General features: G+C 36.3%; 1 protein-coding gene across 2 annotated transcripts in view; it reads left to right on the top strand.

Moving 5' to 3' along the window:
• The window catches only part of FOCAD (focadhesin), a 312,624-nt gene that overhangs the window by 123,190 nt on the left and 167,720 nt on the right, over positions 1–21,714 (top strand). For both annotated transcript variants that reach the window (XM_055301666.1, XM_055301665.1), the window contains exons 12-14: positions 20,245–20,349; positions 20,758–20,859; positions 21,381–21,511. In XM_055301666.1, coding sequence (XP_055157641.1) covers positions 20,245–20,349; positions 20,758–20,859; positions 21,381–21,511 — 338 coding nt within the window. The remainder of the gene's footprint in view (positions 1–20,244; positions 20,350–20,757; positions 20,860–21,380; positions 21,512–21,714) is intronic.

The following is a 21,714-nucleotide window of genomic DNA, read 5'->3' as shown; positions in this document are numbered from 1 at the left end:
AGGATCATGACCTGAGCTGAAGGCAGACGTTTAACCGACTGAGCCACCCAGGGGCCACCATTCTAGAATTCTTAAAGTAGGACAGCTGTGTTAGTTCCCTTACCAGAAGTCTTGAGACTTGTTCTGTCCCTTTGTCTTTTCAGCACACTGGACTTCTACCCTGCCAGTGACAATTTTGAGCTTTTCATGATGGGGAGTATTAAAGACCCTTTGGCCAATTGTCAGAACAGTCATGTAATGCAATTGGGCATTCTGAAGTCAGTTTATTTCAAATGAGTAGACATGGTTACAAACTCAGTGGAGCCAGACGAGTAGTTAAGGAGTGACTTGGGATAATTTCTGTGTGTCAGACTTCCAGTGTATTGATTGGACTTTCAGAGGCCCTGGGTCCTGTTATCCTTGTTCAGGAGCATTTTTGTGGTAGTGGATCATAGCTGGATTTAAGACAATTTGTGTCCCCTCCCCTGCTCCATCCAGAGAAAATGAGCATGTAAAAATATATGTAACCTGAATTTTTATCATACCACAGAGTTAAATAGCACTAAAGATGAATGAATATGAGTAAGCACAGATTAGCAGTTTTAGGTGTCCTATGGTTATTCTGAGTATAAGCGATCTTCATTGGAAATTTTGAATAGATTACAATTAGATTTAGAATTCATAAAAGGAATTCCCTAAGGGAAATAGTCTTTTTTTTTTTTTTGTCTCCTAGTGACCTTGGACAATTCCTGGTCAGATTAGTTCCTGGACAGGTACCTGCTTTGTTGCCTGATTGAATTAATGCATGAATATATTAGGTGCATGTATACACTACTAGAACCAAAAAACCCTATTTTCCAATATTGTTGTGTGTTATCCAGACTAATAAAGGGAACAGTGTGGAGTCCAGGGATAGAATTTAGGTTAGGTTAGATTACAGTAAAATCTTGTTAAATGAAATCCTATTAATTTAGGGTTCAGGGTAATTAGATACAGGCTGAGTTAAAACATAAGCTGATTTTGAAGCTATTGTTTTTAGGCAGTTTGGGCTTGCTCATTTGCATGAGTACAATGAATGTGCCAATTTAAAATGATCACATTATCTATTCATTAAGACATATCAGCAGGGACTGGTACTTGGCAACACTTGGCTAATTGGTTTGTTACAGTATGTACATGAAAGTAATCGAATTTTGTTTCTTTAACATTTTTTTTTCTCGAATCCAGTCTTTCCTACCTTCATTGTTTCCAGTAGTCTGACTATTAATGATAATTATACTGGTGGCATTTTACTCTACTTAGGTGTATTTAGTTGTCAAATTGTATTCAGTTTTTAATGGTGCATCTTGATCTGGGCTTGGAATTCTTCAGCTTGAAATACTGTAGATACCTTGTTTTTACTAGGTCTCATTTTATTAGGCATTTTCAAAACATTCACTTTGTCATATATTCATTCTCTCTCTCTCTCTCTCTTACCTCCTATATGGCAGGTTCTGGTAATACTAAGATGAAAGGGTATAGTCTGTTTTCAGAAATCATGGAGCTTAGTGTGTTGACAGAGGCATTAAAATTTACTGTTTAGTGCAGGATGGTGATTGCCGTTGTGGAGGTTTTTGTCAGTGTCCTTGGAACCTACATGAAGAGGAGCACAGGTTTCCCAGATATGGGGGAAAGGAAGGCATCCAAGGCAGGATGAAGAGCATGTGCAAGGACACAACTGTGTGGCAGGTCACAATGGGAGAACAAGGCTGCAGGTCATACTCTGTTAAACTGAGGTGCACAGGGTACAGGAAACTGTTCCTTGAGTGGATACTGGGGAAGTATTTGGAAGCAAGATCCTGAGAGCCTTGCAATAAGAAGGGAGATGAAAATTTATCTCAGATATAGAGATGAAGTTATATGACAGGATGTTAGAAGTGTTGGTGGGGACCTGGAAATGCCAAAATGAATTTTGAGACAGAACACCCAGTAGAACTTGTAGAGTGATAGGAATAAACTTAGATGTCTGAGTACTAAGTGAGGGTCTAGAAGTTAGGAGATGACAAGATGAAGAGAAGAGTGGAGATTTTTGCAGCAAGTTGCTGGAGTGCTGCCAGCCTCTCAACTCAAGCCTGGTGACAGGGACTTCAGGGAAACTACCTCTTCCCCATCCAACTGTGTGTATCCCTTGCATTTGGAGTGGGTAGATGTATAAGATGACTGTCCCCAAAATCTAACATCTAAAGGAGAGGGTTGGGCTAGCCATTGTGATCCTGGAGGCGAAGGAGAGAACCAGCAATGTGGGGATTGGCTTGCATGCCTAGTATTTGTCAAAATGGAAGACATGACCATGTTTCTGGTGGACAGAGTGCGGGCAGCATGGGCAAGGAACTACCGTGGACTTGTCTCATCTCGCTTTACAGGTTTGCTTAGAGGGTTATACACACTTCTGAAAGAAACAGGATTCCTGCGGTGCGTGTGGGACAATCAAACCGGAAGGGAGCATCTTACCTGTATCCGAAGTCTCAAGAGAACTTAATCTTGCAGGTTTAGGCTGCTTGCCAAGGAGCCAGAGGAGGGTCCCTTTGGGGTATGTGAGCTGTAAAGACACGCCTCCTTCTGTAGCAGAAGGAGTGCTGACACTACTCTTCTCTGAGAGGCTGGCCCCCTTCCAGAGAAGGAAGGGGGAAGCCATGCCTATCAGCATCAATTAAAGGGAGTTAGCAGAGGGAACCCCTGAGAATTTCTCCAACTGTCACTATGAAAGGGGACTCCAACTACCTCCATTTTGACTTCAGACTTTCTGATGGATTAAGTTTTTCTTTCCAGCTTACCTCTTTCTCTTTTTTTAAAAGATTTTATTTATTTGGGAGTGAGCAAGCGAGCGAGCATGAGTAGGGGGAGAAGCAGAGGGAGAATTAGGCTCCCTGCTGGGCAGGGAGCCAGACATAAGGCTCCATCCCAGGACCCTGAGATCATGACCTGAGCTGAAGGTGGACGCTTAACCCAAGGAGCCACGCCAGCCCCCTTTCTAGTTTATCTCTTAACTGAGACAAAAGACCATGCAGGCAAAGCATTCCCTGATGGAAACCGCAGTTAACCCCTCAAGCGATGAGGAATGCCCTGAGCCAGCAAGACCCCATCCATGATTGACCCCAAGGCAGTGATAAACCTGACCTTTATTGCCCACCTGCATGCACCCACTGACCTTTGTCCTACATTGTCCTTAGACAAACGTGGAAGTATTTCTCTGTACTTTGGAGGCTGCCTTCTCGACATTAGTCTCAATGAAATAAATTCCTTCTCCTTTTCCCACCACTGGTCTCTCTGCCTTTGGATTTTATTGGTGGCGAGGGGCTGAACCTGGTCTGTATGCGACCCCTGCTCTTGCACTCCTGTGCCCTGGTACAACTATATACTTTCACTGCAGAGATTCTGCATTTAACTTTCTTAATCTCATCACAAGGCGGTAAGAAATGTGTAGCTGTCCTCAGGTTAGGCTTCTGTGGGCATTGAGTGATGCCGAACTATTTATTGTATTAGGGGTTGCCAGATGATTGGTTCATTTCACACCTTTTCCTTTGGTTTTCACTTTAAAATTTTTTGTGTATTGCTGAGGTTTACACATGGCTGTCTCCAGATTCACTCTATTTGAAGCTTTTCTCACTGATGTCATATTGCCTTTATAATTAATGGTGAGTTGCTAAAATATTGTGATGCATAAAAGTAATTGCAGTAACCAGTTATGCCCATTCTGTCCGTTTTCATGTTTCTTCTCCTTTGAGACATTGATGGAATTTCATTTAACCCGTGTAGAAACCAGGAGCCTCATACACATTTCTGTTGTCTGGTGAAAAATCGTTGGTACCTGTTTTAAAGTGCTCAGTGAGCATCTGATGAGTTCTTAGTTATTTTTTGAAGCCAGGGAGGATTCAGGCAATGGTCTGCAAAATTGCTGAAGGAAGTCCAGGAATCTTTTTTAAAAATGGTGGAAAAATGAAGAATCATGCCTGCATATATTAGGTTGTCTTAAATCAAACCCTAGCTGAAGCAGTAGTGACACATGCTGTTCATGAAAGACTTAATACAGTCCTTCTAATCGGATGAATTGTCTTGTTGTGCAAAAACTGTTATTACACTGTGTGTGAAACCAACCATGCTGCAGGGGGAAAAATTAAATCGCCTGACTGAGAGGTCACTTGTGAATAGTAACACAAGATCTATTACCGTTATTAGGGGCTCTGGAGGACATTCACCCTTTTATGGTCTTTCAACTGCTGGAATGAAATATTTTAGTGGTAAATGACACCCTTCTGGGAAATCCTCCGAAGGATTCATTCTTTGCTGTTTGTACATTTTAAAAAGGGGGAGGGGCCTCAGGGGAAAAAAATCACATTGTTCCTTTCAGATCACTTAAAAAATTTACTTATTTTGACTTGGTGTGATGACGATTGCCTTTTAATGTTCCTCATTTACACCATTCTTAATCTGGGTCTATTAGTATCACACTTTATCTTTTGTAACATGTCAGGCACATTCTGTAATCTTTTCCTTAGGGAAATTCATGATCACATGGAGGCTCAGACACCAAGGATATATGCGGATTATGTCAAAATCTGGATTAAGCACTTTAAAATTCATGAAATGAGAAGTGTCCTTATTTTGTTTATTTTCTTTTGAGGATCTCTGAGTGTATATAAGGAAGATTATGCAAGTATATATTTTAGTTCTGCATGGCAACCATGCTGAGTGGTAAATATTTTAAGAAATATTTTCAGAAGTGAATGAATAGCTATTGATCTGAGGTGCAGCTTTATAACATAGTTATTAAATTGGGAACCAGAGTTCCTTTCTTATGGATTACATTCATTATAAACTGTCAATCCATTCCGGAATTACCACTCTTGGGTTGTCTGCCTTTTTGCTATTTTGCTATATGGTTGAGATTAGGTTTTGTGGGGGGAAAAGAACAATATAAGAAATCAAGAGCATTGCAAATAATTGGAGTGATTTTTTTGTGAATTTTGAAGTCTTACCTATTTCTTCTTCCCATTATTTGAGTTTTACATCTTTTTTTTTCTTCTAAAACTTCCTTACTTTATTGCCCCAAAGATATGGAACCGTTATAGTGATGTGAATAAGCATACAAATTCTGTTGGATTTTGGATTTCTCAGTGCCTTCTTTTGTTACAGGTATTTTGATGGGTTCATTAAAACCTATCTGTTGAAATGGGGGTTGGTCAGAAGAAGGAAGAGAGGGAAGCGAATATGTTGTCAGTAGGAATAATACGTAGATATTTGAGCTTCACCTGGAAATAAAAATAATTTTGTAAAATGGGAGATAGAAACCCTTTGTCAGGTTGCTAATGAGAGGCTTGACCTAGCCTCTGCTGCTGTAGCATCTTTGGGGATGATGAGAGATGCAAAATGCACTGTTGCTAGGCAACTCTCTTGGCTGCCTTTGGAGCAGGTTCATATGTGCTAAGAGCTAATGAATCCTCATGTCTGCTCTTTGAGGCTGTTCAAAAGCCAATGAAGACATACCGGACATTTAGCATTTACAAGTACCTGAACTATTCTTGCCATGTCATTTACCCACTAAAAAAATTAAGTTGACCATTTAGTGTGTACTGAATATTGCTTTATTTTTTCAAGGTATATCAAGATTTGAGCCCTAATATGTTTTCAGAAAGGAGCTTAATAAGGATGCCTTAGTTCCTATTGACACTAGTTAAGTTGTTCTATGTGAAGGCTTGTTTTAAATTCGAATGCTTTTTTGCACCCCCCCCCAAAAAAAAGCAATCATTTGTTGGAACTTGCCTCTTTAAGCCTCTTAGAAAGTTTTAAATTATACTGTCTTCATGCCTTGCTCAGCCCAAAGGCATTATTTCTAAAGGTGATAGAAATCTGGAATCCAAAACTAATTTTATAGGTGGCCTGCCTAAAACTCCTTCCCTTTCCATCCTCCCACTCCCAAATCCTGGGCAGTAGCCTTTAACAAGTACAGAACATGAATTAAAGCCTGATAAAGAACATCCCTGCATCAGATAATGAATCTAAGTACTTGTAAGATCCCACCCAACCTCTAGTAATAACTACCTATCAGGGGTGCTGTAAGGATTACAAGATTCTGTGCATGAACAACATTGTTATGTGCCATATGAACACAGGTTTTTATAGTGAATTCCAAGGTATTGTCTAAATCCATCAAGAATTTTGTATGACTGGATTATTAGCTATTAGTCAGGCTTGTTAATATTTTGGTAGGATATGGGATAATTGTAGTGGGATTTATTTGTAACAGGATTTAGCCTATACCTTGTTTATATTTTGGTTGTATTAACCTGTGATTCTTCCTAATGTCATAGCACCTAGTATAATACCATGTAATAGAAGGCATTCAATCTGTATCTATTGCTTAAAGTTGTGTAAACCTCCTGTATAGACTAAATTAAATTGTTTCATTTCTTGTAATATTGCAAAGTATACTGGAGAGTCTGTTGTGATTCTGTGTCTATGTTTTCTCACTTTTAAAATAAGAATAATAGAAGAACCCACCTCATTAAATTCATCATGTAGAGTAAATGAGATAATCCAGAGTAGAGTACCTGGTTTATAATCAGTGTTCAATAAAAGTTATGTATTATTAAAATTTTGGTTGATTTTTATAGCCCCTTTCATTCATTTCACAATTATTTATCTACTGCCTTATGTTCAAGGAGCAGTGCTAGGCTATTTAGCAAATAGACATGTTACTTGCCCATCTGGGGCTTATTGTTATACTTTACTCCCCAAGTGCATGCAATGAAAGCCATTAACTGTTTACTACCTGTGCCTATGTGTGTATGTGAGCGTGAGTGTCAAGTGTGTGAGTGTGTATGTGTGTGTGTATGTATATGTATGAATGAGAGAAACTACATTTAGTATATTTAGGTGCATTAATGGGATAAAGAATAGTGCTGTTCAGTAGAAATACAACATGAACCACATACATACTTTGAAATTTTCTGGTAGCCACATTAAAAAAGTAAAAATAGGGGCACCTGGGTGGCTCAGTTGGTTAAGCCTCCATTTTTTTTTTTGTTTTTTAAGATTTTATTTATTGAGAGAGAGAGTGCACATAAACAGAGGGGAAGAGTAGAGGGAGAAGCAGATTCCCCGCTGAGCAGGGATTCCCCTGACCCTGAGATCATGACCTGAGCTAAAAGCAGATGCTTAACCAACTGAGCCACCCAGGTGCCCAAGCCTCTGACTGTTGATTTTGGCTCAGGTCATGATCTCAGGGTCGTGGGATCGAGCCCCATGTGGGGCTTTGAGCTCTGTACTCAGCGTCTGCTTCTCTCTCTTTCTCCTTCCATGCTTCCCCCTGCTCACACATATGCTCGCTCTCTCTCTAAAATAAATAAGTAAATCTTTAAAAAAAGTGAAAATAAATAGATGAAATTAATTTTAAAATTTTAATTCAATATATCTGAAATATTATTTTAATGTATATTATGTAATATGAAACATAAATTTAATATATAATATGTATTTTAATATGTAACAATTATTAATGCAATATTTCATCTATATATATTTGTATTAAACGTTCCGAATTTGGTACATATTTTAACCTTATAGCACATCTCATTTTAAATGCTCAGTAGACACATGTGGCTAATGGCTATTGTGTTGAATAGTATAGAGGTACTATAAAGATATCCCAATGCTCATTTATTTGATATATATGTAAATATGTACTTACAAATACTTTTTTAAAAAAAGATTTTATTTATCTATTCATGAGAGATACACAGAGAGAGGCAGAGACACACAGGAAGAAGCAGGCTCCCTACAGGTCGCCTGATGCAGGAATTGATCCCAGGACCCCAGGATCATGCCCTGAGGTGAAGGCAAACGCTCAACCACTGAGCCACCAAGTGTCCCACAAATACTCTTTTCATTGATTTTACTTGGCTAAAAATAGCCTTACAGTTTCTGCAGTGGGATAGAAACCTAAAATAATTAAGAACAATAATTCTTAAAATGGAGTATTCAGGGAGGTGCTCAGCAGGTGAGGCTATGTCAGGAAGCTGTGTGTGTGTGTGAAGGTAGCCAGTCCTCAAAACTTAAACTCTGTTAACTTGTCTTCTTTCTTCAGCTAGTCTTGAGTTTCATTCCACTCGTGTTTACTGAGTATTTGTTATATGTATGTTTTGGGCTAATAGTATAAAGAATAGAAATAGTGTAGCTGCCTGCAAGGCATTCCCAGGCTAGTGTGGGCAACAAATGTGAGAAGGAGTAACTATTACTCAAACTGTACTGAAATGAAGGTGTGCCCAAAGATACAGTGACAAAGAGTATTTAGAATATTCTTTACTGAGAAAGTGCGAATGACTCAGTTGGCTTTAAATATTTTCTATAGCTATAAAACAATATTTTTCATGGTTAGTTCATAAATAGTTGAACTCTCATTTTGAAAACAGAGGAACATATACAAGGTTCAGTGAGCAAGGGAAAGGACTTGCTTTGTGCCTTGAAAACTAAGCTGAACAAGAAGGCAGTGGGAGGAGCATGATCAAATTTGGTTCCCTGACATCAAGTGTCTTCTTCAGGTGGGAAATTTACCCTCATTCCTCCAGTGAGCCTCTACTGGGTCCTACTATCACCACACTCATTTCCACCTTTTTTACTAGTCCTGTACCTGCTGGTCATTTACCATCCAGTTTGGTTCCATCACATACCGAAGCATTGCTCTAAATAATTTTAGTAAAATATCCTCTTTTTTTTTTTTAAACTAAAGTAATATGGAATAGTCATATGGAAAATATCCAAACAATATAGTTTAGTATATATTATACTCACAAGCAAACACATTTATCTTTTTTTTTCTTTTTTTGATTTATTCATTTATTCAGTAGAGACAGAGAGAGGCAAGCCCCAGCAAGCCCTTATTCAGTAGAGACAGAGAGAGGCAGAGACATAGGCAGAGGGAGAAGCAGGCTCTCTGGGGGGAGCCCGATGGAAGACTCGATTCCTGGGATCATGCCCTGAGCCAATGGCAGACACTTAACCACTGAGCCACCCAGGTGCCCCACAAACATACTTATCTTAATCTACCTCTTCCCCTAAAATATGCGCACAAAGGCATTGTGTTTTGTAAATGTTCCTTTGCAGGGGCACCTGGCTGGCTCAGTGGGTTGAGGTGAGCATCCAACTCTTGATTTTGGCTCAGGTCATGATCTTAGGGTTCTGTGTTAGGCTCCACGCTCAGCGTGGAGTCAGCTTCTCTCTCTCCTCTACCCTCTGCTTGTGTACCTGTATTCTTTATCCCACTCTCTCTCTCCAAAAAAAAAAAAAAAAGTTCCCTGGCAGTTTGTGTTTTTCTGTTATTAGAATGTTAGAGCCATTTTTCCATGATAGTTATACAGATCTATTTTATGAGTGTTGAAGGACAGTGTAACAACAGGTTTTTTTTTCTTTTAATATCTAAAGCTTAATGTGTGTACCTATTTCCATATGGACAGACATTTAAGTTGTCCCTGTGTTCTTTTTGCCATTATAGATAATGTGGTAGCAAACGTCTGAGGTATTCTTGTGCCCCTCAGCCCTTCAGAACAGCCTTGTTGAGTAGAACTTTCTGAAATGTTCTATAATATGTGCTATCCCCTATGGTAGCTACTAGCCATGGACGACTATTGAGCATTTGAAATTTGGTTAGTGTAGCTGAGGAACTGGAGTTTTTTAAATTTTCATTAGTTTAAATTCAAATTTAATAGCCACATGTGGCTTGTGGCTACTATATCAGGCAGCCCAGCACTAGAATCTTGTTCTTCCTCTGAAAAAGGAAAAGCAGTCATTGTTACACTCATAGTATTTTACACTTACCAAAGGCTGTCTTGAATTGTTTTCTTGTTCTTATATCTTAATTTCTGTCCATAGAAACGATTTTCTGTACTTCAAATCTTCAGAGTTGAGTTTGGCTGATTCAGTCAATGATGTTTATGATTCTAATTGTTAGTTCCTTGACAGTAAACTCTTTGAGAGCAGGGGCTGACTTTTCTTTGATGTATCATTAAAGCTTAACACAGCACCCACCATGGAGTTGACCCTCAAATATTTTTGATTGGTAGGTGTATAACGCATAGGAAAGTTTACTCCTACTATTGATATTTGGAATACTCTAGAAGTTATTCTTTTAAAAAATCTACATAACATATTTTTAAATTGCTAGGTTTTGTTTTTTTTTTTTTTTTTTTAGCAAAATATAAGATGATTCAGGGTCAGGGGTCTATAACACTACCCCTGAATTCAGTGATTTGCTAGAAGGACCACTGGACTCAAGATATAGTTGCAACTATGACTATGATTTATTATAGCAAATGGGAAAAAAGCAAAATGTGCAAGGGAAAAGATTCATTGGATAAGGTCCAGGGGCAACTAGGTACAAGCTTACTTCTTACAGGGGTCCTCTCCCAGGGCGGTCTCCCAGAATGCACTTTATTCCTCCAGCAATGAATTATGACAACATGTGTAAAGTACTGTCTACTAGAGAAACTTGTTAGAGACTCTGTGCCCAAGGTTTTTATTGGGGCTGATCAGTGTAGGAACCATGTTTTGTTTATTTGTACACATGTTTAGACATGGCCATATCAGTAAAGAATGGTAGGAACCCATAGAAAATCCACTTTCCAGGATCCCACCTGGAGGCCAACTTTGCAATCAAGTCTATTAAGGATGGCAGTCTCAGGTTTGCTACATTAACTCTTCTGTGCACAAGTATTTTCTGAATATTCTTCTTCTTAAAGTGTATCCATCTTTACTTAGTAGTTTTCATTGTTTAACCCTTAGTGAGCTCTTTCCTTTCTAGAGAGCAGGTAAATATTCACTTACCATTCTAGTTTCTTAAAAGATTAATTCTCTCTGATTTTAATTCTTGATCCATTGGAGTTTTTTTTTTCTTGAATGGTAATGTGTTAGGATTCCTTCTCATTAATCCAGTTTTTCTTTTTTTTTTTTTAATTTAAATCCAGTTTTTCTATCACCATTCATGGATTAATCTTTTTTTATCCGTTTGGTTTGCACCTTCTGCTTCTATCATGAATGTCATTGTCAGTGTCCTTTTCCAAACATTCATTTTATCTTTCTAGCCTAATGATATTCCTTAATCCACAGATCATGCACAATAGGAGTTTACTAAATCTGTTTTCTTTCATTCCTTAATGGTATACCATCTACTCCAAGCAATGGAATCAGTCTTCTTATTCATTGTTGCAAGAAATTTACATCAATCCTTTTTAATGTTACTGGCTTCTTTCATTAATTTCACTTCATCCTGGGTGTTAATCTTCTTGGCTAATAAAGCATCCTAATAAGATCATTTGTTTACCATTATTCATGCAGACCCCATTTAATGGTCAGCCTTTTATTTGAGACAAGGACCTTAAAAATTCACAGTATTAAGATATTTACCACTTACTTAATCTTCAAAGGATTTTTTGTCATCGAAGAAGAGTGAATATTGGAATCATACTTTATATTCAGCCAACTCGTGTTGGCCATGTAATCATTTTTTCTCAAATGTAGTATGGATTGGCTCCACATCAACTATAGTCAGTCTAGCATAGTTTTTCATATCCCAGTAAATTGACCTGACTTTCATAGCTTTGGGTTCTTTGAGCAATTTACTATTTTAATCCAGAAGCATTGACTATTTTTACTACATAAGTGCTTACTAGCTGAGCTATATTTAGTTATATCCCATTGTTGGAGGGCATTCAAACTCCTCCTCCCAATTCTTTTTTTTTTCTTTTTAAGATTTTACTTATTTATTCATGAGAGACACAGAGAAAGAGAGGCAGAGACACAGGCAGAGGGAGAAGTTGGCTCCATGCAGGGAGCCTGATGTGGGACTCAATCTTGGAACTCCTGGGTCATGCCCTGAGCCAAAGGCAGATGCTCAACCACTGAGCCACCCAAGCATCCCTCCTCTTCTCAATTCTGATGTACACAGTGACATACACAGTAATAGAAATTGACTGTACCTGATGGGAAGGAAAAATACATACATTATACCTGAAGGACATTGGCTTTTAACTTGTGTCCTGCCAGTCAGCCACTAAAGATTTAGGTCTCATCGTGATAGAAATATAAAACCTACTTTTTTCAGGGAGGAAATTTTATGCTTACAGGAATTTGATCATTATACTTACCATTTATAGCAAGTGTCAAAATGTTAGCAATCGAAAAAATTAATGTTGGTTTTAGTTCTTTCTCCCACTGGTGGTTGCGTGTTAATTATGTGGCTAACCATTACTTTATAATTTTTCTTATGCCATTTTCTAAAAATAGAAATTGTCTCTGACTCTGAGAGATAATGAAGATTCAGATGGCTAAGGAGACTCCTCAGGTGATTTGATACTTGACTTTACCTTATTTTAGTCTAGCGGTATTTCTCCTGTTTTTCCATACTTGGAGCTTCTGTGCTGTTCACCTGATTTTCTATATGCTGGAACTTCTTACCTCAAATTCAGTGGATGTCCTGGTAACATTTTTTATGCTGGTAACATTTACTTAGTATTTTCTAAATCTCTATTAATTTGGTCAGAATACTATCCTTAAGTACTTCTCTTTGCAAGTGTTTTATCTTAAATAATTATTTACAGAATCAAATAACTAACACTATTTTAAGATCCATATTGCTGAATGGAATCAGAGCAAATTAGGAGTAATTGATGCATTCTTTTTTTTTTCAGATTTTAATTATTTATTCATAAGAGACACAGAGACATAGACAAAGGGAGAAGGAGGCTCTCTGCAGTGAGCCTGATATGGCTATATGATATCCCAGGACCCTGGGACCATGACCTGAGCCAAAGGCAGATGCTCAAGCACTGAGCCACCCAGGTGCCCCAGTTTATGCATTCTGAAAGCATTTATGGTATCCTGGGAACCAGAAGTATGGTAGGCAGAGTGGCAAGTACATGGGCTTTGGAGGTCAATTGCTTTGGTCCAATATTTTATTTTATTTTATTTTATTTTATTTTATTTTATTTTATTTTATTTTATTTTATTTTATTTTATTTTATTTTATTTTATTTTATTTTATTTTATTTTATTTTATTTATTTTATTTTATTTTATTTTATTTTATTTTATTTTATTTTATTTTATTTTATTTTATTTTATTTTATTTTTTTTATTTTATTTTATTTTATTTTATTATTATTATTATTATTATTATTATTATTATTATTTTTTTTTTTTTTTTGCTTTGGTCCAATCTTAACTTCGGCATGTGCCAGCTCTTTTAGCTTGGGCAAATTGTTTGGCCTTCACGAGCTTCAGTTTTGTCATTTGAAACACTGTGATAATCATGATTTTCTGTAAGTGTTTAGGAGAGTGTTCACAGTAACTGTCCAATAGATGTTAGCTGCTAGTATTAGAGGAGTCAGTATAGATCAGATGCTTAGGCTGGACTGGAATAAGGCTAGAGTGAATCGCAAATAGAAGGTTGCCCAGTGGGGGCTTTCTATTCTAGACATCTTTCTTCCCTTGACCTTGTTTGACTCTGAAAGTTTACATTTCAGACCTGGGATTACTTATCAATTATGTTTTATATAAATATAATTTAAATCAGAGAAGAAGAACATTGTACTGTTTACATTTCTTTGATGTTACTGCATGCCTGCAGTTTCCTTATCAGTGAAAGAAATTATTAGCTTTTCAGCACTTTGTCAATGGACTGCTTTCCAAGGTATTTGTAAATGTGCTGCCGAAGCGAGCACTTCAAGGTATTACTTAAATAATAAGCCGAAACCATAAGTAGTTATGTCAAGTTAAGTGAGGAAGGTAGAATTAACTAATGTTTAAGGCATTTTGCACTTTTTTTGGTGAGAATAAATAATTTTAAAAAATTTTCTTCAATGTTAAAATTATTAATGCATTTATGCTTCTCTTTGTATGTACCATTCATTCATTGAATGTAATAAAATGTAGTTTTTTATTTCTAAATTAATGCATACTGTTTTCTTCCACTGTTTTTTAAATGGCAAATATACTTGCGTATAGAATTTACTTTCATTTTTTTCAAGGGCAAAATCTTATGCAAAGATATTTCAGCATTTATCTCATTGAAGGACATAAATGAAATATGAACTAGGAATGTACCTGTGTAGTTCAGGTCTAGTTTCATACAACCGAAGTCTGAAAAGTTAAAGAAAACCTGATAAGGCTTTGGATTTTTGCCTCTTCTACTAGATGACCATGTCTTAAATTATTTCTTTTCACTAGTGTCCTTGTTTCTGTGGATATTAATTTATTACTGTATCTTTTATATAGTGATAAAATATGAGCTCTCATTCATTTAAAAAAGAGGGAGAGTTGTAAACATTAATTATATATTCTTTCATCTGATGACTAAGATAAATAGCAAAGCACTTTCTGTATAACCCCATAAAATATTGCCAACTTGGATGTTTTTCATGAAATCTAGAGTTAAATTTTTATATTCTGTTCTTTATATGATTGACTCCAGGGAGATGCTGATTTATGTCTCTCCTGCTTGCTTTTTCTTGTGTGTTTTGTATAATCACAGGGAGAAGTCTTACTTGATAGCTGTTTATCCTGTTATAGATGGTCTGGAATCTATGCTTTCACTCTGCCAAGTAGAATGGAGGAGTGGACTGGGACATGTACTCCACTAACTGGCTTTGTCATCCCTCTGGGCTTCACTTCCATCATCTGTAAAATAAAATTGTTCAGGGGTGTCTGGGTGGCTCTGTTGGTTAGCGTCTGACTCTTGATTTTGGCTCAGGTCGTGATCTCAGGGCTGTTAGTTTGAACCCCTGTGTCAGGCTCTGCATTGAGTGTAGAATCCTCTTGAGATTCTCTCTCTCTCTCCTCCTCTTCCTGTCCCTCCCCCTACCCAAAATAAATAAAGTTGTTCAACCAATAGAACTCGACAAAGACTCTTAAAAAACAACCCCTTGATTCTTTTTTAAAATTATGGTACAAAACCACATATGAAATATACTTCTTAGCAGAATTTTGGGTTTAAGGTACAGTATTGTGTATACATTTTCCTCTTGCAAGACTGAATCTCTATACCCACTGGATAGTAGCTCCTTGTTTCCCCTTCTCAGCCCCCCAGCAGTCACCATTCTATATTCTTCTAAGACTGCCTACTTTGGATACCTGGTACAAATGTGGAGTCATGCAATATTTGTCTGTGATTGGCTTGTTTCAAGTATAATGTCCTCAAGATTCATCCATGCTGTAGTATGTGACAGGAATTCCTTTCTCTTAAGCCTAAGTAATATTTCATTGTTATGTATAGACTACAGTTTCTTTCTCTTTTCACCTGTTGATAGATATTTAGGTTGTTTCTATCTCTTGGCTATTGTGAATAATGCTGCAGTCAGCATGAGAGTGCAAGTACCTCTCCCAAATCCTGATTTCAGTTCTTTGCAATTACACATAGAGAAGGGCCCAATATTCCCATTTTGTTCATTATTTTCTGTCAGTCTTACAGCTATTTTTTAAAAAAAGATTTATTTTTTTGAGAGAGTGAGAGCAAGTGCGAGGAGAGGCAGAGAGGAGAATCTTCAAGCAGACTCCCTGCTGAACGTGGAGCTCAATGTGGGGTTTGATCCCAGGACTCTGAGATCATGACTTGAGCCAAAACCAAATGACTTGAGCTTATCTGACTGAGCCACTCAGGTGCCCTAGTGTTACAGGTTTTTGCCTCTTATTTGTCTATTGTATCTTACTTTGTGTTTCATCATCATCATTATTATTTTTTTTGTAGGGAAATGCTTTGATTCCTTACTCATTATTTTTTGTGTATCTTCTCTAAGTATTTTCTTTGTGGTTACCATGGGCTTATAGAAAACATCTTATAACAGTGTATTATAAGCTGATAGCAACTTAACTGTTGTTGCATTCAAAAACTCTTTTATTCTCCCCACACTTGGTTATTATTGGTACAAATTACAGGTTTTTATATTGTGTATCCATTAACATATTTTTATAGTTATAGTCATTTATACATTGGTCTTTTAACTCCTATACTAGAATTTAAAGTGTTTTATGCACTATCATTACAGTATTCTGTGTTTTTCTATTTATTACCTACCTTTATTTTTAAAAATACTTTTAAAGATTTCTTTATTTATTTGACAAAGAGCACAAGGAGGGGGAGCAGCTGGCAGAGGGAGAGAGAGAAGGAGGCTGTCTTCTCAGCATGACCCTGGGATCATGACATGAACACTGAAGGCAGACACTTAACTGACTGAGCCACCCAGGCTCCCTCCCCTTCTTTTTTTAAAAAATATTTATTTACCTTTATTACTGAATTATACTTTGATATACTTTTGTGTTGCTATTATCCTTTAATTTCAACTTGAAGGGTTTCCTTTCACATTTCTTGAAAGGAAGGTCTGATGGGTGAACTCCCTCAGCTTTTATTTGAAAAAGTATTTCTCTTTCATTTTTGAAAGAAAGTTTTGCTGGCTATAGTAGTTCTGATTGTGTATATGTATATATATTTTTTAACACTTTGAATATGTTATCCTGCATCCCCCTCTGACCTATAAGATTTCTGAGGAATCTGCTAATAGTCTCATGGGGGCTCCTTAATAATCCCATCATTCTAAACTTTTTTTTTTTTTTAAAGAGTGAGAAGGTTGAGGACAGAGGGAGAGGGAGAGAGAGAATCTTAAGCAGACTCTATGCCCCATGGGGAGCCTGATGCGGGGCTTCATCTCACAACCCTGAGCTCGTGACCTGAGCCAAATTCAAGGTTTTGTCACCTTAATTTGAGCCAACCAGGCATCCCTCCCATCATTCTAAATCAGTTGTTTATCATTGGCTTGAGTTCTATTGGAACGAGGGATGCAAAGGTATAGAATTTTCTGAAACCAAGAAATCTTGAGACTGAATTATAAGGCACTTTCCAACTTATTTTAGATTTAAAGACAGAGCCTTCATTCTCTTTCTGTCTCCAGAGAGTAGAATGCTCAAGCAGAGGATTCAAGAGCTTATAATTACATCTCAAGTAATTCAATCCCTACACATATGTTATTTCATTAGAAAAATTACTTTATGCAAAAAAAATATTTTCTACACACATATATATCTGTATTTGTGTTTTTCTAATGAAATAACACCTATTTTGTTTTTTCCATTGACTTTTGAGGCTTTAATTTGGGATGTAATAGCCATGGAACTGTATTAAGATTGTTTACAGTAAAACTTTCCCATTAGGTTTTTTCATTTCTGAACTCACCAGAAAAAAAGAAATACCCATACATACTTCTTTAAGTCTGAGGCTTGTAAAAAAACTATACTCTTCAACATAAATAGAGCACTTTATTTCTTTTCTGACAATATAATTAAAACAGTTGTTTAAAACCCTTACAGTTAAATACACTATTTTATAAAATGTCAGTAAATGTACTGATTGCCTTCCCAGAACTAAGAATCTGTCAAAGTGTCTTAGGAGAAATCTTACCAGAAGGGGTAATTGAGACTTGTGCAATGCAATCTAAGATAACCTTTTGTTTTTAATTAAAATGGGGAATAAGAAGCCAATTCAAAAATTTGTCTCCCTTCATTTGCTCAAGGTACTGTGATGGAACTTCTGTTCTAAATAGAGTCCCAGCAGTTGTTAAAAACATCAATTCTGGCTGTGTCTTGTGAGTCTATAGCCATTACATGTGTGGCTCCAAACGTTGCCATGATATATCATGGTCAAGCTCATTAATTAATGTTTAACTGCTACATTTTGGTTAGTACGTTAGTAGAGGATTTTTTCCTTCTTGAAAGTGAATTAAAGTAAATGTCTTCCTAAGCTTAGAGGGAGCAGGCTTTCTAAAATTATAGCAGATAGAGGAAATTTAACATTCTGGACAACAAAAGTGTGAAATGCACTGGAAGGAAAATAAAATTTTTTTGGTGCTACATCGTGTTATCAATAGGCTCATAGTAAGTATTCACTTACTTATTTTGAAATGAGCTTTTAAAAATAGCTTTATTAATATATAATTCGTATGCTTTATGCTATATATATGCTGTATATTCATCCATTCAAAGTGTACAATTCAGTGACTTTTAGTATATTCAAAGAGTTGTGCAAACATCATTACAAATAATTTGAGAATATTTTCATCAACCCCAAAAGAAACTTTGTACCCATTAGCAGTCACTCCTGAATTCCCTCTACACCTCTCCGATCTTAAGCAATTACTTTCTGTCTCTATAGATTTATCTATTCTGGACATTTCATGTAAATGGAATCATATAATGTGTGGTCTTTTGTGACTGGTTTCTTTCACCTGACATGATGTTTGCATGGTTTGTCCATGTTAATTCCTTTTCCTTTATATGGCTGAATAATATTACAATCGTATGGCTATACTACATTTTATTTATCAGTTCATCAATTGATAGACATTCGGGTTGATTCTGCTGTTTGGCTATTGTGAATTATGTTGCTCTGAACATTGACGTATGAGTTTTTTGTGTGGATATGTTTTCATTTCTCTTGGATAGATACCTAGAAGTAGAATTGTGAGATCATATGGGAATTTTGTTTAACCATTTGATAAACTGCCGGACTGTTTTTCGAAAGGGCTGCACCATTTTATATTCCTTTCCAGGAGTGTATGATGGTCCCATTTTCTCCATATCCTTGCCTACACTTGCTATTGTCTTTCTTTTTTTATTATAGATCCTTTTGGATTTTAAGTGATATGTTATTCTGATTTTGATTTGCAATTATGTCATGGCTAATGATGGTTGAATATCCCCATCTTTATAGCCATTTATTTATCTTCTTTGGATCCTTTGATCTTTACAATTGGGTTATTTATCCTTTTATTTTGCATTATAAGACTTCTTTATATATTCTGGATACAAATCTCTCTCTCTCTCTCTCTCTCTTTTTTTTTTTTTTTACAGATTTTATTTATTTATTCATGAGTGACAGAGAGAGAGGCAGAGACATAGGCAGAGAGAGAAGCAGGCCTCCTGCAGGGAGCCCAGTGGGGGACTGGATCCTGAGATTCCAGGATCATGCCGTGGGCTGAAGGTAGATGCTCAACTGCTCAGCCACCCAGGCGTCCCACAAATCTCTTATTAGATGATTTGTGAAAAATATTCCCCCATTCTGTGGGTTGTCTTTTCATTTCTTTGAAAGACTAGTAGCATCCTTTGAAAGACTAGTACTTTTAATTTGATGAAATGTATTTTTTTCTTTTGTTGCGCTTGCTTTTGGCGTCTTATCTAAGAAGGCTTTGCCTAAGGCCACAAAGATTAACTACTGTATTTTCTTTAAGAGTTTGATAGTATTAGCCCTGCCAATTAGGTCTAAAATTTATTTTGAGTTAATTTCTATGTGTGTGTGAGGAAAGGGCCCAAATTCATTCTTTTTATGTGGATATCTAGTTGTTGAAATCCAGCACCATTTTTTAAGAAGACTCTTGGCATATTTATAAAAAATCAATAGAAGATGAACGTAAGGATTTATTCTTAGATTCCGAGTTCTGTTTCATTGATCTGTATTTTTAGTTGTTAATGCAGGAACTAACTCTTGATTACTGTAGCTTTGTAGTAAAGTTTGAATTTTAAAATCTCAAACTTTGTTCTTTTTCAAGATTATTTTGGTTATTTGGGCTCTTGGCTTTCCACGTGAGTTTTAGAACCAATTTTTCAATTTTAACAAGTAAGCCAGCTAGAATTTTGATGGGATTGTGTTGAATCTATAGATTTATTTGGAAAATATTACTTCTTCACGATACTAGGTTTTTTGATCCATAAGTAAATTGCTCTTCTCCCTTTATTGTGTTATGCATAGGGATAGAAGTGGACATCTGAAGAGATATTTTTGTCCATTACCACTCCCTTATAGTACAACAAATTTTACTTATTTCATACTGGAATAACACATTTTACTATACAATTATTTTATTGTTTATATATCCTTAGTGTTACCTTTTCATTAGAAATGGAAACTTCTTTGGGGTAGGATATTTTTTAGCTACTTTTGTATTGCTGGGAGTTAATGTCATACTTGCTTAAGAAAAACATTTTTGATTGGTATTTGGCAGGTTATTATAAAAGAGAAAATATTAGTGTTACTATGAAATTATCACTGACAACAAATAGCTAATAATTTTTTTAAGTCTTCAAAGTTACATATACTTCCTATTATTTTCTCCTTTTGGAGAAAAACAAAATAATGATTGCATGAGAGATTGATTTCTTTTACAAGGCATAATGAAGACATTTTTAAAATTCATTTTAGGTACCAAATCTGATTCCAGTTTTGATGTTCAAGTTGGGAAGACCACTGGAACCTGTATTATATAATGACATCTTGTATACTTTACCCTCACTTGGTGTCCATAAGGTTTGTATATTAACCAGTTTACTTGGGAATGAAAAGAGAGTGAGGCAAGAATAATACATTGAATTTTGTTTGGTATTATGAAATTTCAAGCCCTTAATTTTGCCGTGACCACTACTTCCCTTGTTGGGCCAGAACAACATTATTATTATAGTATTTAAGAATTATTTGAAATCATTTAATAGCCAAGTTTTCCCACTGGCTGTTATCCAAGATTAGGTCTTAGACTACCAGGATTGCTAGATTGTCCCTCCTCAGAACTATCCCCCACCTCTGCAAAGATAGGTAATATTCTAGTTAGCTTCCATTTTTGTCTTTATTCTATAAAAAGAGATTTTTACATTCTTTTGATAACCTTGGGAGTACCTACATTTACATTTGTGCAACCAACATTTCTTCAATATTGTCTAGGTGTGTATAGGACAAATTCTACGAGTGATCCAACTTCTTGGAACCACTCCACAATTAAGAGCTGTCACTCTGCGCTTGTTGACATCTTTGTGGGAAAAGCAGGTAAGCTCAGATATACACATGTGTATTAAACACATTCCTTTCACCAAAGCAGATTAGTTTTGTCAGTGTGTGTGACAGTGCTTTGATATAGTAGTGTTAAGGAGTAGCATCGGTGATTGCATTGAGAAATTTTGGTTTAGTGTGATGCTTTTGATCTATAATGCAGTCAGTTGTGATTGACTTTCAAAGAGAAATTGAGAATAGAAAAAAACTTATTTCCTTAATTCTGGAATTTATTTCTCCATCTGCATGGAAAAAGCAATAGAAATATGATTACACGTGATTAGAGCCTTTGTAATTAGGGTGAGACTCAGCCACCTTTTTCTTGTCTTATGAAATGAACAGTACATGGGTCTGTAAGAAAATCCCCAGCAATCACAAAAGCATTCTTCTCTGCTGATTAGAAAAAATGCAATATAATTAGTGATGCAAATGTGAAATTTGGAGGTAAAAATTCTATGTAAAATGATTATTCAACTCAAGTTATGAAATTACCTTTTTTTATGAAATTGCCTTCTTAGGATCGTGTATATCCTGAACTGCAGCGTTTCATGGCCATGTCTGATGTGCCCTCTCTGTCTGTGGGCAAGGAAGTCCAGTGGGAAAAACTCATTGCCAAAGCAGCATCGATCAGAGACATATGTAAGCAGAGGTAAGATGTGCTTCATGCTTAGGAATGTGTATCATGTTATTCTTTTGCTCTAAATTTTTTTTTTTATTGCAAACAAGAAAATAGGAAAGATAGGCAGAGGATGTTTGAGTAAGAATAAATTAATTTTCACTTCCAGTTTTCTGATTATAAAACTTGGTCACATTGAATAATAACTTTTATAAGGAAGCATGTCCTTTTATTTT

Source organism: Nyctereutes procyonoides, unplaced genomic scaffold, assembly GCF_905146905.1.
Source record: "Nyctereutes procyonoides isolate TBG_1078 unplaced genomic scaffold, NYPRO_anot_genome, whole genome shotgun sequence".
Classification (NCBI taxonomy): Eukaryota; Metazoa; Chordata; class Mammalia; order Carnivora; family Canidae; genus Nyctereutes; species Nyctereutes procyonoides.
Note: the sequence above shows the minus strand (reverse complement) of the source record. Positions and strands in the feature narration are given on the sequence as shown.